This window comes from Gracilinanus agilis, chromosome 2 (assembly GCF_016433145.1).
Source record: "Gracilinanus agilis isolate LMUSP501 chromosome 2, AgileGrace, whole genome shotgun sequence".
NCBI lineage: Eukaryota > Metazoa > Chordata > Mammalia > Didelphimorphia > Didelphidae > Gracilinanus > Gracilinanus agilis.
Genome location: NC_058131.1, coordinates 690,152,704 through 690,173,837, shown reverse-complemented (window position 1 = coordinate 690,173,837; position 21,134 = coordinate 690,152,704). Strand labels below are relative to the sequence as shown.

Sequence of the window (21,134 nt, the reverse complement as noted above, 5' to 3'; positions counted from 1 at the left end):
AGACTCGCCTGGAGAGGGCCGGACGGGGCGGGGCTGGGCGGGGCGCGCAGGGCAGCGGGCTCTGAGGGAGGCTGCGGGAGCTGAGCGCTGCCGGGAGGACTGCAGGTGCGGACAAACTGACTGACTGACGGACTGGGGCCATGGCCGCGGGCGGCGCAGGGCTCGGCTGCCTTCTGGCGGGTCTGGCCTTCCTGTTCACAGGTGGGTGAGTCTCGGGCCCCGGGGCGGTTCCCCTGCTCCCCCACCCCCACCCCGACCGGCTGCTCCAACCCGACCTTGGGGTGCAGAGGATGAGGGGAGAACCTGGGGGCGTCTCGCACTCCCAGAGCTAAGGAAAGGGCCAGAGAGGCCCAATCCTCGCCGCCCGAAAAGAAGGCAGGACTTTTGGTTAGGTAGGGGAACCTGGAAGGCTGCGATCCGTTAGAGCTCTAGTCGCGTCCCAGTGCTGGGGTTCCGTAGAGACGTCGAGCTTTCGTGGGAAGTCCGGAAGCCCAAAGCGGGTCGGAACCACTGCCTGGCCGCCGCAGCGTCGTGTAATGGGACAGCTCCTGTTCACCCCAGGAAAGCTCCTATCAGCCCCGACAGCCCGCTCTGATCCCGGGACTGCAGAATCCCTCCCCAGGACCTGCATCCGCCCCTCCGTTGCTCCCTCGCCCTCCTGGTACCCTCTGTATTGGGACACCCTTTCCAGTGCTTGATGAGCCATGCCTGGAGGCCTGCGCCCCCTCCCAGTCCCCTCTCAGGTGGAGCCCACCTCCAAAATGTACTGAAAGCCTGGAGGAGGCTTTTCCTGGTCCTCGCCATCCTCTCCCAGCAGTCAGTGCTCTTCCCTCTGAAATTGCCTTCTGTTATTGTCTCGTAGGTAGAGAGTTTGGGCATATTGTTTTGCCCATTAGAATAGGAGATCCTTGATGGCAAGGACCAGGGTTTTGCCTTTATACTCCCATTGCTTAGCACAGTGCCTGGAATATGGTCGATGCTTAATGGTGTTTATTGACTGACTTTGTGTCCCGACAGTCCCCCAAAGAACCTGAGTTTCTCTGCTAAACGGAGATGCTGGATACTAGGTCAGAGAGACTGACTTAGTTCAAATGCTTCTTGTCCCTCCTGCTCCTTTAGTCATTGCTGGAAGATGATCCTGTCTCCTGTCCAACCTGTTTGCATCCTCTCCTCTGACCTTTTGTAGGATCAGGACCAACGGGAGAGAGCATCAGCAAACTCTTGTTGGGGGAATCCAGGGGAGACTAGGTACCCCCCCCCACCCAGACCCCTGTCTTGGGCCATTTTTTTTCTCCTTGTTCCCACCCTAAATGACCTCATTCACTCCCTTGGCAACCAACCCTCAAATTAATATCTTCACCCCCAACCTCTCCCCAGCCTCCAATCCTCTGTTTCCAGATGCTCCTCAACATTTCCACCTGAATGCTGTACTGGTGGCCCAAATTCAACTTCCAGCATGTGGACCTGAACTCATCTTCTCTCCAAAACCTTACATTCCCCTCCAATTTCTCATTTTCCCACTTTGTTTCTCCATCCTTTCTGTAATGCAGGTTCAAAATATTGGAGTCGGGTTTTGATTCTCTGCCATTCCTCCCCCCTTGACATCCAATATGTTGCCCAGTTCTCTTGAGTCTCCCTCCATGTTATTTCCACTTCCATACCTGCCTACTAGCACTTTAGGTCAGGCCCCCATTCCCTCTTGTCTGGACTTTTGTGTCCTCCTAAGTGGTCTCCCTGCATCTGGTTTCTTCCCCCTCTGGTCTATCCTTCTTACTACTGCCAAAGTAATCTTCCTAATGTACAAGTCGGACCAAATCATTCATCTGCTCAAAAGTCTTTCATGCCTTCTCATTGTCTAATGAATAAATATAAACTTGTGGTCTTGGCATTGAAAGCCCTTCACAGCCTGTCTCCCACCTTCCTTTCCATGCCCATCTCACTCTGTGCCATTTTCAAGGCTTTCTATTGCCCAGCTTGACTATTCTCTGTTCTCTTCTGGCCCTTTCCCTATCTCTGCCTTTTCTCACACTGTTCACCAGGACTGGAATGGACTCCCTTCCTACTGTCCTGCACCTCCAATTGTCAAAGCCTTCTCCTTCCTTCACTGGTTTCTCCATCCTTGAAACTTTCCCTGACCTGACATCTTTTTTTTTTTTTTAAATTTTAAACCCTTAACTTTCTGTGTATTGATTTATAGGTGGAAGAGTAGTAAGGGTAGGCAATGGGGGTCAAGCGACTTGCCCAGGGTCACACAGCTGGGAAGTGTCTGAGGCTGGATCCGAACCTAGGACCTCCCGTCTCTAGGGCTGGCTCTCAATCCACTGAGCTACCCAGCTGCCCCCCTGACCTGACATCTTAATGTAAATGAGGAAACCTCACTTGCTGCTAGCTCATTTTTACCATCCCCCACAAGCTTCTTGAGAATCTGTCTTGCCAGCCCCAAACTATGGCTGTGCATTGATATATCTAGACCCTGTTGAGATACTGGATACTAGGTCAGCATAAGGAGAAGAGAGATGGAGGGAGTGAAGGAGAGAGAGAGAGAGAGAGAGAGAGAGAGAGAGAGAGAGAGACAGAGAGAGAGAGAGACAGAGAGAGAGACAGACAGACAGAGACAGAGACAGACAGAGACAGACAGACAGACAGACAGACAGAGATAGAAACCCACCTGAATGTCACAACTCCCTTAAATATTGCACAGTAAAAAAGCACATTGACTCTGTAATCAGAAGACATGGATTCAAATTCTGACTCCATCCCTTCTTTCTATGTGACTTTAGGTAAACTGCATAACTTCTCTGGCCCTCAGTCTCTTCTTCTGTAAAATGAGAGGGTCAGACTAGACCCCCCTCAAGGTCCAATCAACAATCTCTCCACCAAGACAGATTGCAACTTGTCTATAACATAATCTTTCAGAATTGCCTCTGGCTTCAGAAGAGTTAAGTGGTTTACCATGGTCACATAGCTAAGAAGTACTGGTTGCAGAACTGGAACTCAAGTCCTTTTGACTCAGACTCTAGCTTTAGTCTACAGTTCATTTTGCCTCTGTTACTCACAGCTCACATTTAATAAATATTCGTTCAATTGAATAGAATGTTGTTGATAAAGATTCTGAAGAATTTAAGAAAGAATTAAAATTTTTAGAGCTGGAGTAGAGACCATCTAGTCCAACCTCCTCATTTTACAGATAAGGAAACTGAGGTTTAGCGTAGTAGTTAACAGACTTTCCTGAGTCACACAGAAAATTAGAGGCAAAGCTAAAACTTGAAACCCAAATCGCTTGAATCTCAGCCCCATCTCCTTTACCCTTAACCACTAGGATAATTTATGAATAACAATTAGTATTAATTATCATTCTTATTAGGAAATCACTTTATATATTTCCAAGAACCCTTGCCTTCCAGCTCTATCTGTAGTTGTTATATAATTCGTAAAAGAAGACCGTGAATCTCAGTCGTTTGCCTGGAGAAAAGATAAGTGGGCAAGTAGCGAATGAATATATTAGAAATAAGCAAAGGACAAGCACATCTTCATGGACTTTCAGAGCTTTCAGAAACTTGTTCAGTCATTTTATTTATGTCTGACTTCACATTTGGGGATATTCACAATATCTTCACATTGGCAAAGATACTAGAGTAATTTGCCGTTTCCTTCTCTGGATCATTTTACAGATGAAGAAATTGAGGCAAACAGGGCTAAATGGCTTGTCCAGGGTCACACAGGTAGAAAATATCTCAGGCCAGATTTGAATTGAGGAAGATGAGTCTTCCTGACTCCAGGTTGGGCACTCTCTCGACTTTGCCACCCAGCTGCCCTGGAAGGAACAGTAGAGATCAGATACTTCAAACCTTGACTAAACAGGAATTCTTTTCCCTCCTTCTCTGAAAGGTGGCCATCCAACCTCTTCGGGAAGACCTCCAATGAGGTGGGACCTCACTGTCTTCCAAGCCTGTTCTACTTTGGAATGGCTCTAATTATTAAGATGTTTCTCCAAACAACAAATTTATAATTCCATCCTTTGCTCGCTTATCAGTCCTCAGGGGCCAAGGAAAAGAATGTTAATTCCTTTTCTGCCTGGCAGTCCTTCAGATCCTTGAAGAGAGGGTCATTCTCCTCTAAGTCCTTTTCAGAGTAAACATCCCCAGAAATATAAACTGCCTTTTCTATGCTGTGGTTCCCAGCATCTTTGCTATCTGAGCACTTCTCTCTGGGTACCTTCCAGGCTTTACCTTGCCTTCCTAAAAAGTAGTAGCTAGCCTGGACACAGTATTCAGGTGCTGTCTGACCAGAGCAGAGCACCTCCTCTGTCGTGGACACTCCCTTTCATAATGCAGATCTCATTCAATTTTTCTGACTGCACTCATCGTGCTGTTGACTCATATTGAGCTTGTGATCCACTCATATTCCCAGATCCTTCTCCTGTAAACTATTGACTAGGGTTGTCTCCCTTCTTCAATACTGGAGAGCTGGTGCTCTTGAACCCAAATGGGAAAATGGCAAAAGCCCAACACTTTCTTCTCTACAGGGACCAGAGGCTTTAATGCAGAGCATCGCCTGTTTGACCGGCTGTTTGAGGACTATAACGAGATCATACGGCCTGTGGCCAACGTGTCTGACCCAGTCATCATCCATTTTGAGGTGTCCATGTCCCAGTTGGTCAAAGTGGTGAGTCCTGGGCAGTGGCTTGATTTCTAAAAGGGAGGGTCAAGGGCAAAGGCTTTCTATGGTCAGTACAAATCCAAGATTTTTCTTCTTTTATTTTTTTAATCATTTGACCAGGATGAAGTCAACCAGATTATGGAAACCAACCTCTGGCTGAAACACGTGAGTTCCCAGCGTGTTGGCATGTGACCTTTACTGGGTACCTTCTTCATGCCCAGTGCTGTCCTAGGTGATATCATAGGAGGGAGCCACCCTTAAGGGTCTGGTCTTATCTGAGGAGAAAGGATAAGACATGTGGGAAAAGAAGGGATAAAATATGGGTTATTGAACCAAAATAGTCCTTGACTTCAAAGAGCTCACAGTCTGAGGGTGAAAACAACACACTAACAACTTCTGCCAAGGTGCAGAGAGGAGGGCAGGTGGGTAGTTCAGTGGATTGAGAGCCAGACCTAGAGACAGGAGGTCCAGACAAGTCTAGCCTCAATCACTTCCCAGCTGTGTTACCCTGGGCAAGTCACTTGACCCCCATTGCCTACTCTTACCACTCTTCTGCCTTGGAGCCAATACACAGTATTGACTCCAAGATGGAAGGTAAGAGTTTAAAAAAAATTGAAAAAAAAAGATGCAGAGAGGATACATTGGGGTTAATCAGTAGAAAGAGATGAATGAAGGGGGATTGCTTCTGCTTGAATACCTCCAGGAAGAATGGATCATTCCACACTGGGACTGTGCTCATTGCTGGGAACCTTTTCCTTGGGTCTAGCCAAAATCCAATTGTCTGGAACATTCATCCATTTAGTTAGAGAGCTGAGGTGTAACATATAAAATTGATATAGAAGGATATATTTAAAAATATTAGGGTTTTATTAGCAGCCATATTGATAATTAAAAAAAACACATGCCTGATAAGATCTAATTCAAATGCCCACCATGCTTTCCTCCTGGCTGCTTCATAGGAAAGATCTCGTGCCTATCGAATCCTGAATCTTTATACCTCTGTCTATGTAATCACACTTCCTGTCTACCTCATTACCCAAGAGGAATCATGGGAAATGTAGGTTTGAAAGAGTCCTAAATGTCCACAGGAAGTTTAGATCAGAGACCTCAAGATCAGTTCAAGGAACCCCAAATTTCCAATATCACAGAGGGATCAGCGGGGGCTTCCCTTTGCCCTCTACAGGTTGCCTTTCTTCACTTTACTTCAGCAATGGTAGAGCCAGGATAGGAAATGATGTGATCTAAATGGCCAGGAGAGTTCATGGGCAGTGGTTAAGCTTGGCCATGTATTAAAAAAACAGTGAACAAATATCTAGTGTTCTGAAAGCCTTGTGGAAGTAATTCAGGAATAAATAAGACACCATTCCAGCCTTCTAGGAGACTATAATGGGGGCAGATGACTCTGTAGTTTGTGGTGAAACCCAAATCTCCAAGAGTCAATTTATGAACATAAAAAATTCCTTTGTGTGGGGACAGCTAAGTGTCTCAGTGGATTGAAAGCCAGACCTAGAGATGGAAGGTCCTGGGTTCCAATCTGGCCTTGGACACTTCCTAGCTGTGTGACCCTGGGCAAGTCACTTAACCCCCATTGCCTAGCCCTTAGCACTCTTCCGCCTTGGAACGAATAAACAGTATCAATTCTAAGATGGAGAGGAAGAGTTTAAAAAGAAAAGATTCTTCTGTGAAGAGGTCCAGATGGACAGCTCCCCTTGCTAACTGGAATTCTCTCTGACCCTAGAATTTCCCATTTATAGTAATCCAGTGTTCACACAGTGCCTAGCACACAACTGGCATTTAAGAAGAACTCGTTGGCTTGATTTGACAAATCTTAAAACAAAAAGGAAAAGTCTCCAGCCAAGTCAAACTGAGGCACGTAGTTTAAGCTCAGGGCTTTCTGCATTCTGGTAATATCAATGTGCTCTGGAAGAAAATATTTTCCTGAAGCCAGTCACTTCCTCTTGACTGCACTTTCAACAGGGTCCAAGTTTTACAAAGAGAGATTTCTCTTAATTGAATTAAACAAAGATATTTCCATTCTTAGTCATCATGAACAAGAACAAGTCTCTTAGTTTTCAAGATCTGGGTTCCTCCCTATAATTGATTGATTTGCTTTCCTTCAGGGAAGACAGATTGGGTCTTTGATTCCAGTGAGTCCCAAGACTTCACATTATGGCATTATCAAAGTGTTATCTTAATATTTTACAACCAGATCAGACTTTAGTGCTCTGTGTATCCATATTGCCTGGCCAGAGGGATAATTGTTGTTTTGCAGTCATTTCAGTTGTGTATATCTCTTTGCAACTCCAGCTGGGGGTTTCTTGGCAGAGATACTGGAGCAGTTTGCCATTTCCTTCTCCAACTCATTTGACTGATAAGGAAACTGAAGCCAACAGGGTGAAAGGACTTGCCCAGGGTCACACAGCTAGATTTGCCATTTCCTTCTCCAGCTCATTTGATAGATGGGGAAACTGAAGCCAACAGGGTGAAGTCACAGCCCAAGGTCACACACACAGCTAGATTTGACATTTCCTTCTCCAGCTCATTTGATAGACGAAGAAACTGAAGTCAACAGGGTGAAGTGACTTGCCCAAGGTCACACAGCTTTATTTGCCATTTCCTTCTCCAGCTCATTTGATAGATGAGGAAACTGATGAAGTGACTTGCCCAGAGTCACACAGTTAGATTTGCCACTTCCTTCTCTAGCTCAATTGCCAGATGGGGAAAATGAAGCCAACAGGGTAAAGTCACTTGTCCAGGGTCACACAGCTAGATTTGCCATTTCCTTCTCCAACTCATTGGATGGATAAGGAAACTGAGGCCAACAGAGTGAAGTCACTTGTCCAGGGTCACATAGCTATTAAGTGTCTAAGGTGGATCTGAATTCAGACCTTTCTAACTCCAGGCTAGGTGCTCTATCCACCACAGGATACGATAGGTGTCCTAAGAGAGCTGCCAGTTGGTATTCTATAAAGGGAGAGAATATTTCCAGGTGGGCAGATCAAGGAAGGCTTGCTGGAAAAAGAGACAATTTGAACTAAGCCTTTGAGAGTGGATAGATGTTCAACAGGTGGGGGACTTCAGAAAGCCATTCCAGATGGCAGGGATAATAAAAGTTGGGAACCAAGACCTTAAATAAGAAGATCCAAATGAGAATGCTTGCATTTAGATGGCTTGTTCTTTCTTGCTCAGTTGCTAGACTTGGAATGCCTTCCCTTCTTTTGCCTGTTAAAAAGTCCTCCCCATTGTTAAAAACTTAGCACAAAGGCCACCTCCTCCAGGAAGCTTTCCTTGACCTTTCTGCCTTCTCCTCTAGCCATAAGTAACAATCTGTGCTGCCCTTCGCTAATGTGTATATAACTTAGTTGCTAGAATATAGGCTCCTGGAGGACAGGGATTTTGCCTTTTACAGATGTCATATCTCCCTCAGCCCTGAATGCAGTATTCTGTGCATAGCATGGACAGGGATAGGAACAGGACCTCTGATTTCAGGTGTTTAGAGAACTCCCTGCTGAGGAAACTCCATCCTCCAGTGCAGGACAGCCCCTTCCAGTCTTGGGCTGTTGCCTAGAGCAGGCTCTGAGCTTGAGAGACTTGTCCACAGTCAGGACAGTTCAGAGGCAAGTCTTGAATCCAAGGCTTCCCAGCTCTTTCCACTATCCTACGTTGTCTCTCTAGGCGCACTGTGCCCAGCTGACCGAAAATCATTACATTCCCAATCTGTGCCAAATGGGCATTGGGCAAAGGAAGCCCTAAGGTTAATCTCGGTCCTGCCCTCACAGAGCTCTCATTCTAAAGAGAAGGGGAAGCGATGGTCTCTGGAACTCGGGGGCTGCAAACTCTCCGGTGACACAGAGGCTTAAGAACACTGGCTTTTGCCCAGAAACCTGAAATTTAGAGAGAGCGGTTTAGCGGCAGGGGATGGGCACTCATCTTTCTCTTGGTCAATGCTGACATCTAGTGGTGACATCTTTATTTGCTTCAAGAATACAAATTCTACAATTCTCCAGCCATCAGGTTCTGGGGTGCCTTGCTTTGCGGAGTAGACGGGATTCCATAAAACTCATAGAGGACCGCTAAGCGGCTCTGTGGATAGAGAGCCAGGGCTAGAGATAGGGAGGTCCTGGGTTCAAATCTGGCCTCAGACACTTCCCGGCTGTGTGACCCTGGGCAAGTCACTTAACCCCCATTGCCTACCCTTACCACTGTTCTGCCTTGGAACCAATACTCAGTATTGATTCCAAGACGGAAGGTGAGGGTCTTTTTTTAATGCTCCTATAGCTATGTTTCACAGGAATTTATTTCTTTCTCCATCTTACATTTTCTGAACTTAAAAACATCATTGGAAAAAGGATCCATAGATTTAATCAGATTACCAACAGAGTTGATGGTGACTTAAAATGGTTAAGAACCCTTGGGTTAAAGGCACCCCAATGGGGGATAGTTAGCTCAGGGAAGAAGGGAACTATGGTAGCTGCCATCAAATATTGGATGGCTGTCCTAAGCTCAGTGGGGTGTTCACGATCCCCTCTTCCCAAATATGAAGACTCCACCAGCTGCCATATGGAGGAGGATCAAATGAGTTCTCTTTGGCTGAAGAAGGCAAAAGCTGGCTGGACCAAGGGGTGAATGTTGTGAATTTGGCCTTGATGGGAGGAAAAACTCCTAAGGCTGAGCTGTCGCAAGGGAGGATGGCCTGCCTTGATGGGTGGAACGTTCTCCATCCTTGGAGATCTGCAGGCAGAGGCTGGACATCCAGAATGTTATGTGGTCTAATTTAATGGACACTGAGGTCTCTGCCGTCTCCCCAGTTCTGTGGTTCCATGAAAGGCACCCAGTGGGACTCTTAATCATGAGCGCTTTCTCCCATAATTCCATTTTGGGGGAGCAGAGCCAAAGCCAGCCAGCCCTAATCTCCTATTTGCTCCAGACAGACCTTTTATAATAATGGCCAGATAGCCAGGAGTCAAAGCTGATTTGTCCTTGTTAGACTAAGGCCAGTGACATCATTGTTCACATGTTCTCCCCAAAGGGAGGACACTGTCCAGAGCTGCTGTCAGACAGTAAATACTGGGCTGACCTACCAGTGACCCCCTGTGCCAGGCTGTCACTGAGTGACCCTGCCTCCTAGGCTTTATCTCCTGCAAGGGTTTCTCTGCCCTCAGACACTTAAAAAACCAGAGGGCAGACGTGCCCTCTGTCAATCTAATGCCAGCGTGCTCAGAGCCGGGGGTGTCCTGGAGGCCACTTTAGGCAATCATTCTCTGGAGGTGTCCCGGACTCGGTGGGGCATTCAGAGCACCCCCTTTGCTGATGAGAAGAAACCATCAAAAAGCATTGAGTAAGCAACTCCTGTATGCCAGACTCTCTGCAGGATGCTAAAAAACATAAACAAAGAAGAAGAATAAACAAAAAAATGAAATGGTCCCTTTTCTCAAGGCGCTGACATTTTTAATGAAGGAATAGCAGGAAACAATAGAAAAGCATATGCAAAAGCAGCGAAAAAAGTATACAAATATAGGCTAAATGCCAGGTCATTTGGGTAGGAAGGTCCTGGCAGCTGGGATCAGAAAGTCTTCGTGAAGATGGTGCTTGAGCTGAGTCCTGAAGAAAAGAGGGTTTCTGGGAGATGAAGGTGAGGAGGGAATTCATTCCAAGCTTAGGAGATGTCTGCAAAAGCATGGAGGTGGGAAATGGGATAGAATCTGGCCAAAGTCTGCCATAGGGGGATGGTAGCGGTATCAGCCAAATAGAACTCATTTGATCCCTCCTCCATATGGCAGTTGGTGGATTCTTCTTATTTGGGAAGAGGGAATTGTGAATGCCCCACTGAGCTTGGGAGAGCCATCTCTTCCCTGTGCTAACCATCCCCCATGGGGGTTCCTTTAACCCAAGGGTTCTTAGCCATTTTAAAAGTGGATGGAGGGGACAGATAGATGGCTCAGCAGATTGAGAACCAGAGCTAGAGATGGGAAGTCCTGGGTTCAGATCTGGCCTCAAGACACTTCATAGCTATGTGACCCTGGACAAGTCACTTGACCCTCATTGCCTAGCCCTGACCACTCTTCTACCTTGGAGCCAATACACAGTATTGATTTTTAAGATGGAAGGTAAGGGTTTTAAAAAAAGTAAAATAAAGGGGACGGGGAGGGAAGATGGCACACGTGAAATGTTTAATTGGGAGGGGAAGGGCCAGCATTTCATAGGAGCTCAAAGCCAGGAAAGTTGCCATGGGAGAGGAAACCACAAAGGAGTTTTTTATTGCTATCTCTCTCCCTTGTCTCAGATCTGGAATGACTACAAGCTGAAGTGGAACCCTGCTGACTATGAAGGGGTTGAGTTCATGCGTGTGCCCTCTCAGAAAATATGGAAGCCTGACATTGTGCTATATAATAAGTAAGGAGTACTGGGGTTGGGGAGCATAGATTTAGAGCTGGGGGGTGAGGGTCAGAGAGCATTTGGGACTACCTCTCATTTTTCAGATAAGGAAACTGAGGCTTAGGGTATAAAGTCCCACAGAAATGAGATTCAAATGCAAGTTCTCTGACTGCAAAGCCATCATCATTTCCACTGAGCACCAGTAGAAATTTTGGGAAAGCCAATGACTCAACGCATCATAGTCTTTGAATCAGTCAATCAACAAATCTTTATGAAATACCTTTCTACAAGATTTGGTATTCCTTTCTTCTATGAAAGATCTCCACTTCAATGGAGTCCACCAGGTCAGAAACCAGATATTGATCTGATGGAATGAATTTAATAATCATTTTCTCATTTGAGATGGGATTGTTGGGATTGTGTGGGCTTTTAAGATCTGCAAAACGGGACAGCTGGTTGGCTCAGTGGATTGAGAGCCAGGCCTAGTGATGACAGGCTTTGGATACTCCTTCGTTGGGTGACCCGGGCAAGTCACTTATCCCCATTGTCTAGCTCTTACCACTCTTCTGCCCTGGAACCGAGACACAGCACTGATTGTGAGATGGGAGATGAGGGTTTATTTAAAAACTTTTTAAAAATATTTACAAATAGGTTCAAATCCGGCCTCAGACACTTCCCAGCTGTGTGACCCTGGGCAAGTCACTTGACCCCCATTGCCCACCCTTACCAATCTTCCACCTATGAACCAATAGACAGAAGTTAAGGGTAAAAAAAAATATTTGCAAAGTGCTCACCTCCTACAACAAGCATGGGAGATAGGCAGGGTTAGCAACTCTTGAGGATGTTGGTATCCTGTGTTTGGGCCAATCAGTAATCATTCTATTTATAGCCATGTTCTCGGATTCATAGAACTTCACAGGTGAAAGCAGGGTGTGCTGGTACATGTTTAACAGCCAGCTCTTGGCAGAGGAGATGGGGAGAGCAGGGCCAGAAGAGTAATGCACTCAGGTTGCACTTTTATTTTTAATTTGTATTATTAACACTTCGCCCATCACTTCTTAAATCCAGTCCGTCTACAAATGCTAAATGAATCCTTGACTTGTAGTAATTGCCAATTTCCGAGATAGAAATGCTCACACCGAAAATTTAAGAAGTGTCTCTAGCCAACCAGAATGAGCTGGTTCCAGCATATCCTGGGGTAGAAAGGACCAACAGCCATCTGGTCCAACCCATGACCTCCAAAGAATTTCCACTTTACTCCATCCCCACATGTGGCCATCTTACCTTCACTTGAAGGTCTTCAATTCTTTAAGTACTTCCAATGGGAACGTTCTAAACCCTCTGTCCCCTAGGAATCCTCCCCATTACGATAGTAACTCCCAATTACCCATAACCCTTGGGCAAAATATTGCTCTGGATAACTGAGATTTCCCAATAACTCTGAGTTTACCTCTTTGAGCAACAGAACATACATTTACTTGAGTCTCTACTATGGATCAGGAGCTATGTTGGTCCCTGAAGACAAAAGAATAAAATGAAACAGACATTGCCCTCAGGGAGCTTACATTCTATTTGGGGGAAACAATATATAAGTCAAAACAACATATAGAAAAAGTAAATATAATTACCCGGATTCTTTTTTTAAAAAACTCTTCCCTTTTGTCTCTAGGTCATTTGACAGATAAGGAAACTGAGGCAAACAGGGTGAAGTGACTTGCCCAGTAAATGTCTGAGATCAGATTTGGACTCAGGAAGGAGTCTTCAGGACTCTGTCTACTGCCCCCCCCCCCACTGCCCTGTCTGACATAGTATATATGCTATAGTATAGTAGGCACTTAATCAGTGTTTACCAACTGACTGACTCACTGAGTGTGGAACGATAAAGTTGATATACTTATTTGTGAGAATTAGCTGTACTTCTTTGTTAGAAGGAAAGTTTCTATTTATGTGCACAATGGGAATGGGAACATGCAATGGGAAGTCATTGGAAAGTGAAAGCAATATATTTTTTAAATCGTTCACTATTTGCTCAAAATTCAAAATAAAAGCCAACTGAGAGGTTGAGCCAATATATCATAATTCCTTCTTATACAACTTTTTTTTTCCTTATAGCGCAGTTGGGGATTTCCAGGTGGATGACAAGACCAAAGCCCTGTTGAAATACACAGGAGAAGTCACCTGGATCCCTCCCGCCATCTTTAAGAGTTCATGCAAAATAGATGTGACTTACTTCCCATTTGACTACCAAAATTGCACCATGAAGTTTGGCTCCTGGTCCTATGATAAAGCTAAAATCGACTTGGTAATGATTGGCTCCTCGATGAACCTCAAGGACTACTGGGAAAGCGGCGAATGGGCCATAATCAATGCCCCTGGATACAAACATGATATCAAGTACAATTGTTGTGAAGAGATTTATATTGACATCACCTACTCTCTGTACATCAGGCGCCTCCCCTTGTTTTATACCATCAACCTGATCATCCCCTGCCTCCTGATTTCTTTTCTGACAGTGCTGGTGTTCTATCTGCCTTCTGACTGTGGGGAGAAAGTGACCCTCTGCATCTCGGTCCTCTTGTCCTTGACCGTGTTCCTCTTGGTGATCACGGAAACCATCCCCTCCACGTCCCTGGTCATTCCCCTCATCGGAGAGTACCTCCTGTTCACCATGATTTTTGTCACCCTGTCCATCGTCATCACGGTCTTTGTGCTCAACGTACACTACCGCACGCCCAAGACTCATACGATGCCCCAGTGGGTGAAAACCATTTTCCTAGACTGGCTGCCCAAAATCATGTTCATGGCCAGGCCCGCGAGCGGCGAAGAGGCTTCCCAGAAGTCCAGGCCCTTCTCCAGCGCCGAGCTCTCCAACCTCAACTGCTTTAGGGGTTCGGAGGCAAAATGCTGCAAAGGGGGCTCAGCTTGCCAAGATGGGACGTGTGGCGTCTGCCGCCACCAGAGGGTCAAGCTCTCCAACCTGAGCACCAACCTCCCAAGAAGCTCCAGCTCAGAATCCGTGGATGCTCTGCTTTCCTACTCCGTTCTGTCCCCCGAAATGAAAGAGGCCATTGAGAGTGTCAAGTACATTGCTGAGAACATGAAGGCCCAGAATGAAGCCAAGGAGGTAAGAGTCCCCTTTGGGACAATCTGTTAGCCACACGTTGAGTGTAAGCTCCGTGGGGCCAGGGGACGTGTCGTATGGAAATGTTAGCTATTCTCCCCATCCCCACTCCTGCCCCAGCTCTGAGCATAATACTCTACATACGTGTTAGGCATTGAATGTTTGAATGAATGAATGAAAATAGCTTTTGTCAAGGGCTTACCAGGCACCAAATAGTACCGAATGTCAAGGCTACAAATAAAATAAGAAGATGGCGCCCGGACCCGGTGAGCTCACGCTTTGATTGAGGAAGACAAGCCACGTAGGTGAATTGAGCATCAGCATAGGGGGCAAAGCCTGAGAGTCCTAAGGCTGCATCCGAGTGTCAGCCCTGTGGAAGTGGCCAACCACCATTGGGAAGAGGGAGAATGGAGCGGGTGTTTACAAAGCACTCGGAGCTAGTAAGATGTACAAAGTCCTTCACAAGCATTATCTCATTGGATCCTCACAACAACTCTAGGGGGGGGGAGGGGGGTGCCAATGCCCGTTTTACAGATAAGGAGACTGAGGCTTGTCTAGGAACACTCAGCCAGTATGTGATGGGATAAGTGGGTTAGAACCCAGTGGTCTTCCTACTAGACTGTGATGCCCAGGGCTATGAGAATAACTCTAATGACAAGGAGAAGGCAGAAAAACTCAGGTTTTATTTTGCTTCTCTTTTCTCAAGAGAGCCAAAATGGACAATGAGACCTCAAATAAGTGGCAAGGTAGACAGTAGTGACACGGTCCCCCAAGTTCTTTATGTATTATTTAGTAGGATCCTCACAATGCAGGGAAGTAACTCTATCTTCCTACCCCCAAAAAATACACAGCACAACACTAGGAATTCTCTTTATTTGGTTATAGAGTAATAATAGAGATGAGTTGGCCTGATTCCAAAATGGTCTCTGACAAAATTCAGTTGGCCCTTCTCCCGTAAGCGACAAGTGAAGGAAGGATTAGATTTGTTTGAACGGGGAAATCACTTCCTCTCTCCAATCCTCATCAGTGTTCTCACATATGTTATTATTTTCATGATAGAGTCTGTCAATAAGCATTCATCAAGAGTCAACTGGGGCAATGAGGTGGCACCGTAAATAGAGCACCAAGCTTAGAATCAGGAGGACCTGGGTTCAAATCTAACCTCTGATACATCTTAGCTGTGTGACCCTGGGTAAGTCACTTAATCCCAAATTGCCTAGCCCTTGCCACTCTTCTGTCTTGAAATTGAAACCAAGAAAGAAGGTAAAGATTTTTAAAAAGAGAAAGTTAATATGTGTCTGACACTGGGACAGACGCTGAAGAAATAAGGAAAGACAAAGTTGCCGTCACTTCCTTCAGAAAGGTTACATTCTAATGGTGAATATAATATGTCAGCAACTATTTTCCTAGAAGATATATTCAGAGTAGATGGAAGGCATTAGCAGCCGGTGGGTGACTGGGGAAAGCCTCCTGGAGGAGATGATGATGGAGATGAGCCTTGAAGGAAGCCGGGGAATCTAGGAGGCAAGGGGAGAGGGAGAAAAGGCCAGCGGAGGGGAGCAGCCAGAACAAAGACACGGCGATGAAGATGGAGGGTTATGTGCAAGGAGTGGAAGATTGGAGGGTGTTGCTGGATGGTAGAGTGGGGGAAGAAGAAGTCTGCATGAGGACTGCAAAGGTAGGAAGGGGTTAGGTTTGTTTGCCAAACAGAGGATTTTTCTTTGAGCCTGGAGGTAATGAAGTGCCATCTAAGCTCACACAAGGGGAGAGAGAGGGCAGGAATATGGAAGATCCTTTCAAACTATTTTAACATCTGGCTTCTCCACTCATTTTAGCCCCAGGTTGCCCAAAGCATTTCAGCTAATCTTACAAGATGTTTTTGCCTTCCAAATTAATTAGTTCAGCCTTAGGATGCTTAATAACAAAGAACTGATTACTAGACTAAACCATGTTCGTCTGCTCATAATGGATGTTTGTACAAAATGTCTCCTGCATATTCTTTGTTTGGGTGGGAAAGCCACAGAGAAATCGGTTAGACCTGAGGAGACGAGAGCCTAATTAGGACGATCTGTTTTTCTGAAGTGTTAGCCACCAGCACGACTAAATTAGGAGGTTCTTTGTCCCACCAAACCAACCCCAACTATGGAGTCATAGACATTAGGGCTAAAGCCTTAAAAAGAACTCCCTCTATCAAAGTTGGTGAGAGTTTCCCAGAGGCCTGAGGGGGCTCAAGGGTCCACACAGACAATATGGGTCCAAGGAGGCATTTGAGTCCAGAACCTCCTGGTTCACACCAACTCTCTAACCATCACCCCACTCTATCTTTCATGGAATACATTTTAAAAGGGCCTGGCAGATTGAATTGAGGGAACCCCAGCTAGTGACAGTGCTTTACGTTCTGCCTTTTCAAACTCGAATCGAGGGGAATTATGTTCTATATCAGCAGAAGAGATCCCCTGGTACTCTCTGCAGAGGACGGATAGCTCTTTGGCAGAAGAGCTTTGAAGAGCAGCAGTGGAACTCACCCAAGCTCACAAGGGGCTCCCATTTCTCAAATGTCAAATGTTTAATAGTCACAGAAAGTTGGCACCACCATATGGGACTGGTAATATGTTTTCCCCATTGTACAGATGAGGAAACGAATTTAGAGATGTTAGTGGTGTCCATTGTTCTAGAGACAGTATAGCATGATAGATGGAACATTGGACTCTCCACGCAAATCTCATCTCTGATCTTTCTGAGCAGTGGGAAGGCTCATACCTTTGGTACCCAACTAGCTACCTTACAGGCCATTGAAAGGCTCAAATAAGGTAAAGGATGAAAGAGCTTTGCAAGCTTTCATGGTGTTAGGTGATGGTCAATCATTCTTCTTACTCATTGGTCTAGGTCTAGGACCTCTATACAGAGACAAGGGTCAATGCCACCCTACCTTTTCCTATAGAATCGTGGCTCTCCTTCCACCTTCTGGCTATTCCCTGTCACAGAATGAAAACTTAGAAATAGAAGCCCCCCTAAAAATAAGTCCATCACTTCATGGGGGAGGAAACTGAGCTCAAGGCTGGTGAGCTGCTTTGCCCAAGATCACACACACAGCTCATGAGGGCCACAGCTGGGATTCAAACCCAAGTTTCTTATCTCCTCATCCAAGGTTCTTTCGACACTACCAGCTGGTTTCCAGAGCTTTCTGTAGCTGGTTATTTGCCAAGTTTGGGGCTTGAAAAGTTACTTCCAAATTTATGGATGGAATTCCCTGACACCCATCTTGTCTGCAGTCCTATTGTTAGAAACAATTTACTTTTCCTTTTGATCAAATTAGCTAATGGCTTGTCTGTTTTATTAGTTTTTATTAGAAGCAGCTGGTAGAATAATGGATTGAGTGCTGGGTCTGGAGTTAGGAAGACCCTGAGTTCAAATCTGCCCTCAGATACTTACTAGCTAGGTAGCCCCTCACAAGCCACTTAATCTCAGTTTGCCTCGATTTTGCCTCAAGTGTAAAAATGGGGATAATATAGAGAGCACTTACTTCTCAGGGTTGTTTGTAAGAATCAAATGAAATAATAGTTATAAGAACTACTTTGCACAGTAGTAGGTGCTCTGTAAATAAATTTTCCCTCTCTTCCCTCCCTTTTCAAAACATCAACTCCTAATTTCATTATTTTTGTGATTTGGGTTTTTTTTCATTTTGGTTCTCTTTTCATTTTCAGAATGTCTATTTGTGTTTGTCTTTGGTTTTTTCATTTGTTGCTTTTCTAGGGTTTTTTTTAGTGGCATGCCCAAATTCCTTGACTTCCTTTCTCTTTTTTGTATTTAGATATATAAAATTCCACCTTTTATTTTTTTGTCTGTCTTCATATTCCTTAAACTAGATTATCTGGCTAGGGTATTCTTGGTGACTTCAGTGGGAAATCTCTGCTTGTTAGAATTCTGAGGGGCTTGGGAAGAGATGGGGGATGATGGGAAATAAAGCTATTTAAAGACCAAAAAAAAAAATAGTCCCTGCCTTCAGGGTGATTGTTTCCTACTGGTATAATACAATACAAATGTATAGGTATGAGGTATGGCTTAGAGCCATGGTGTCAAATTCAGATTGTTGTTCAGGTGTTGTTCAATCACATTCAACTCTTCATGACTCCATTTGTTTTGTTTTTTTTTAATTTATTTTTTTATTTTTTATTTTTTAGCATTTATTAATAATCATTTTTAACATGATTACATGTTTCATGCTCCTATTTTCCATTTGTTTTTTTGTTTGTTTGTTTTTTACTGAAACCCTTACCTTCCATCTTAGAATTAATACTGTGTATTGGTTCCAAGGCAGAAGAGTGGTAAGGGCTAGGCAATGGGGATTAAGTGACTTGCCCAGGGTCACACAGCTGGGAAGTATCTGAGGCCAAATTTGAACCCAGGGCCTCCCATATCTGGGCTGACGCTCAATTCACTGAGCTACTCAGTGGCATCTGAAGCCAGATTTGAATCCAGGACCTTCTGTCTCCAGACCTGGCTCTCTATCCACTGAGCCACCCAGCTGCTCCCAGCCCTTTCTATAAATTAGCTTGCGGTTACTAAGGCAGATAATTGAGTCTTTATAGCTACTGAGCCTGCGGCCCAGAGAGAGCAAAAGAACTTATGTTCAGAAGACTAGAAGGCTTGTCTCTCTTTCATTGTACAACTAATTGAATCCCTCAATTGCATGTTCTTGCTGTTGAGATGTGATTACTTCTTTAAATTCAATTGTTTCACAGATTTTAGTCTTTTCCATTCTGTGTCTTTTCCTTCTGCCTTGTCTAAGAGGGTAATTGATGTACCATTGACTTCCTCCTCTAATTTCAAGGGTTGAGTCAACGCTGGACTGAGCCTAATTAGTCGAGCTCTCTCCAGGCTTCCATTTTACTCTCATTATTGACTATTTATGGCCCTTGTGGCAGTCTGTATCAGAGCAGAATGGCCCTGACTTTTCACATACCTGCTGTCTCTTGGAATTGGAAGATGACACCGCTGATGGGAAGATCTTGGGGGTAGGAGGGGAGTCGCCTGGCCTTTAGCATGTCAGTGGACTTTCCATGGTCTGGTCCTACCATTTAGAGATGAAGTTGTCAGACTGTTTCCAATTATTTTTCATTGTTGTTGTTCAGTAGTATCTAACTTTTGGTGACCCCATTAGGGGTTCATTCCTTGGCTAAGATACTGGAATAGTTGGCCATTTCCTTGTCCAGCTCATTTTACAGATGAAAAGACTGAGACCAACAGGGTGAAGTGACTTACAGGTAGAAAGTGTCTGAGCTCCAATTTGAACTCAGGAGGATGAGTTTTCCTGACTCCAAGCCCAGTGCTCTATCCACTGTACCACTTAGCTGCAAGTTAGGCTACTTTCTCCTTAAAAGGCATTGCGACTCCCCTTGGGATCTGGTTGGCTCAGGAGACTAACAGTTTAGACCACTGGCATCACTTCTTCATCACCTGAGACCAAAGCAACCAGGAGGGGACTTGCCTGGGTACCACAGGAAAGAGAACTCCTTAGTTGAGTCAGCTTGTATTGCCTTTAATGCCTTTCCCTGTAAACCTCTTTTTTCTTAATAACTCAATGACCTATGAGTGTCACATTTTGTAGTAAAGAGCTGGACTCAGAATCAGGAAGACCTGGGTTCAAATCCATTCTCAAATACTAACTGTATGCTCTTGTGCAAATCACCTAACCTCTGTCTGTCTCAGTTTCCTCACCTGTAAAATGGGGATGATAATAATAGTATCTACCTTCTAGGGTTGTTGTGAAGAATGAATGACATCTGTGAAGCAAACCTTAAATGGCTACGGAAATACTATTATTACATCAAATCTAAATGATGAGGACCTGGTACAAAAGTGCTATGTGAGACCCAAAGGGGAAAAAGTTATCACTAGTTGGAAGAAGGAAGAAGAAATCAAGGAAGGCTCATGGGAGGAAGGGGACCTTTTATATCTTAAATTTTGAATCTAAACTGAATTCCTTTGGGTCTTTATGTGTTTTTCAGATTCAAGATGACTGGAAATATGTTGCAATGGTCATCGATCGCATTTTCCTGTGGGTTTTCATTCTGGTTTGTATTTTAGGAACAGCAGGGCTGTTCTTGCAACCTTTGATGACTGGAGATGAAATGTAGGCACAGGATGACATCCATCAGAAAAGCCACTCTGAAACTCTCCAACAGAGCTTGCCCTACTCTGATCCCATTGTCCAAGAGCTCACTCTGTCCTCCATCTTTCTTTAAGGGAATACACGTCTCCCTGGGTACCATTGTAGCCCACACACTTCCGTTGTTTTGATGTAGTCAACTTTATTCCTTAACTTAACCCACCTAACACCTGCCAAGAAAAATACCCAGGCACAGGGATACACCAAGCAAGAAGCGAATGGATGACCACAGTTGTCCCTTATAATGATGTGGCTAGCCAAAGTTTGTGACTAATGCAATAGGAGGAAGATAGCCAATAAAAATGGGAAAGCCTCTTTCTTCTATGTGGTAACCATGGGTATTCAGCATCATTCAGTTCTGCAAACTTTCATTGAATACCAGACATTGGGGATCTGAGGATGAAGATTCCGTTCCCTTCTTAAAGGACCTTCTCTTTTAGTAAGGGGCCATGGAAGCAATGAATTGGAGAGAGATATCTGGAAAGGTCCTAGATAATCACTGAATCTCCCTGGAATTCAATCCTCTTGTTTTACAAATGGGGAAAATAAGGCACCCAAAGATTAAATGACTCACCCAAGTTAACACAGCCTATCCAGAATTTGAACAGAGGTCTTTTGTCTCCAAATCCATTGTGATTGGAACAGAAGAGAGATCTAGATTGAGTGACAAGAAATTTGTGAAAGGGGAATTCACTGTCTCTTGGCAGCACTAGGAGGCCAGGGAAGGCTTCATGGAGGAGATAAAGGAGCATCTGTGGGATACTTTCATGGTTAAGAGAGAATAGCTAAAGAGGAAACCCTGAGAGAGTT

General features: G+C 44.9%; 1 protein-coding gene across 1 annotated transcript; it reads left to right on the top strand.

The window, feature by feature from the left end:
* The first annotated feature begins 140 nt into the window (after positions 1-140).
* CHRNA3 (cholinergic receptor nicotinic alpha 3 subunit) lies at positions 141-20,292 on the top strand. The gene is made up of 6 exons (XM_044662906.1): positions 141-201; positions 4,526-4,665; positions 4,780-4,824; positions 10,943-11,052; positions 13,147-14,158; positions 20,164-20,292. The coding sequence occupies exons 1-6, from the start codon at positions 141-143 to the stop codon at positions 20,290-20,292; spliced, it is 1,497 nt and encodes a 498-aa protein (XP_044518841.1).
* Positions 20,293-21,134: the final 842 nt, after the last annotated feature.

Excerpts from the sequence above, each read along its gene's own strand:
- CHRNA3 (XM_044662906.1), top strand. The coding sequence starts at position 141 with ATGGCCGCGGGCGGCGCAGGGCTCGGCTGCCTTCTGGCGGGTCTGGCC. Across the intron at positions 4,825-10,942 it reads CCAACCTCTGGCTGAAACAC|ATCTGGAATGACTACAAGCT; the intron begins GTGAGTTCCCAG and ends CCCTTGTCTCAG. Across the intron at positions 11,053-13,146 it reads GACATTGTGCTATATAATAA|CGCAGTTGGGGATTTCCAGG; the intron begins GTAAGGAGTACT and ends TTTTCCTTATAG.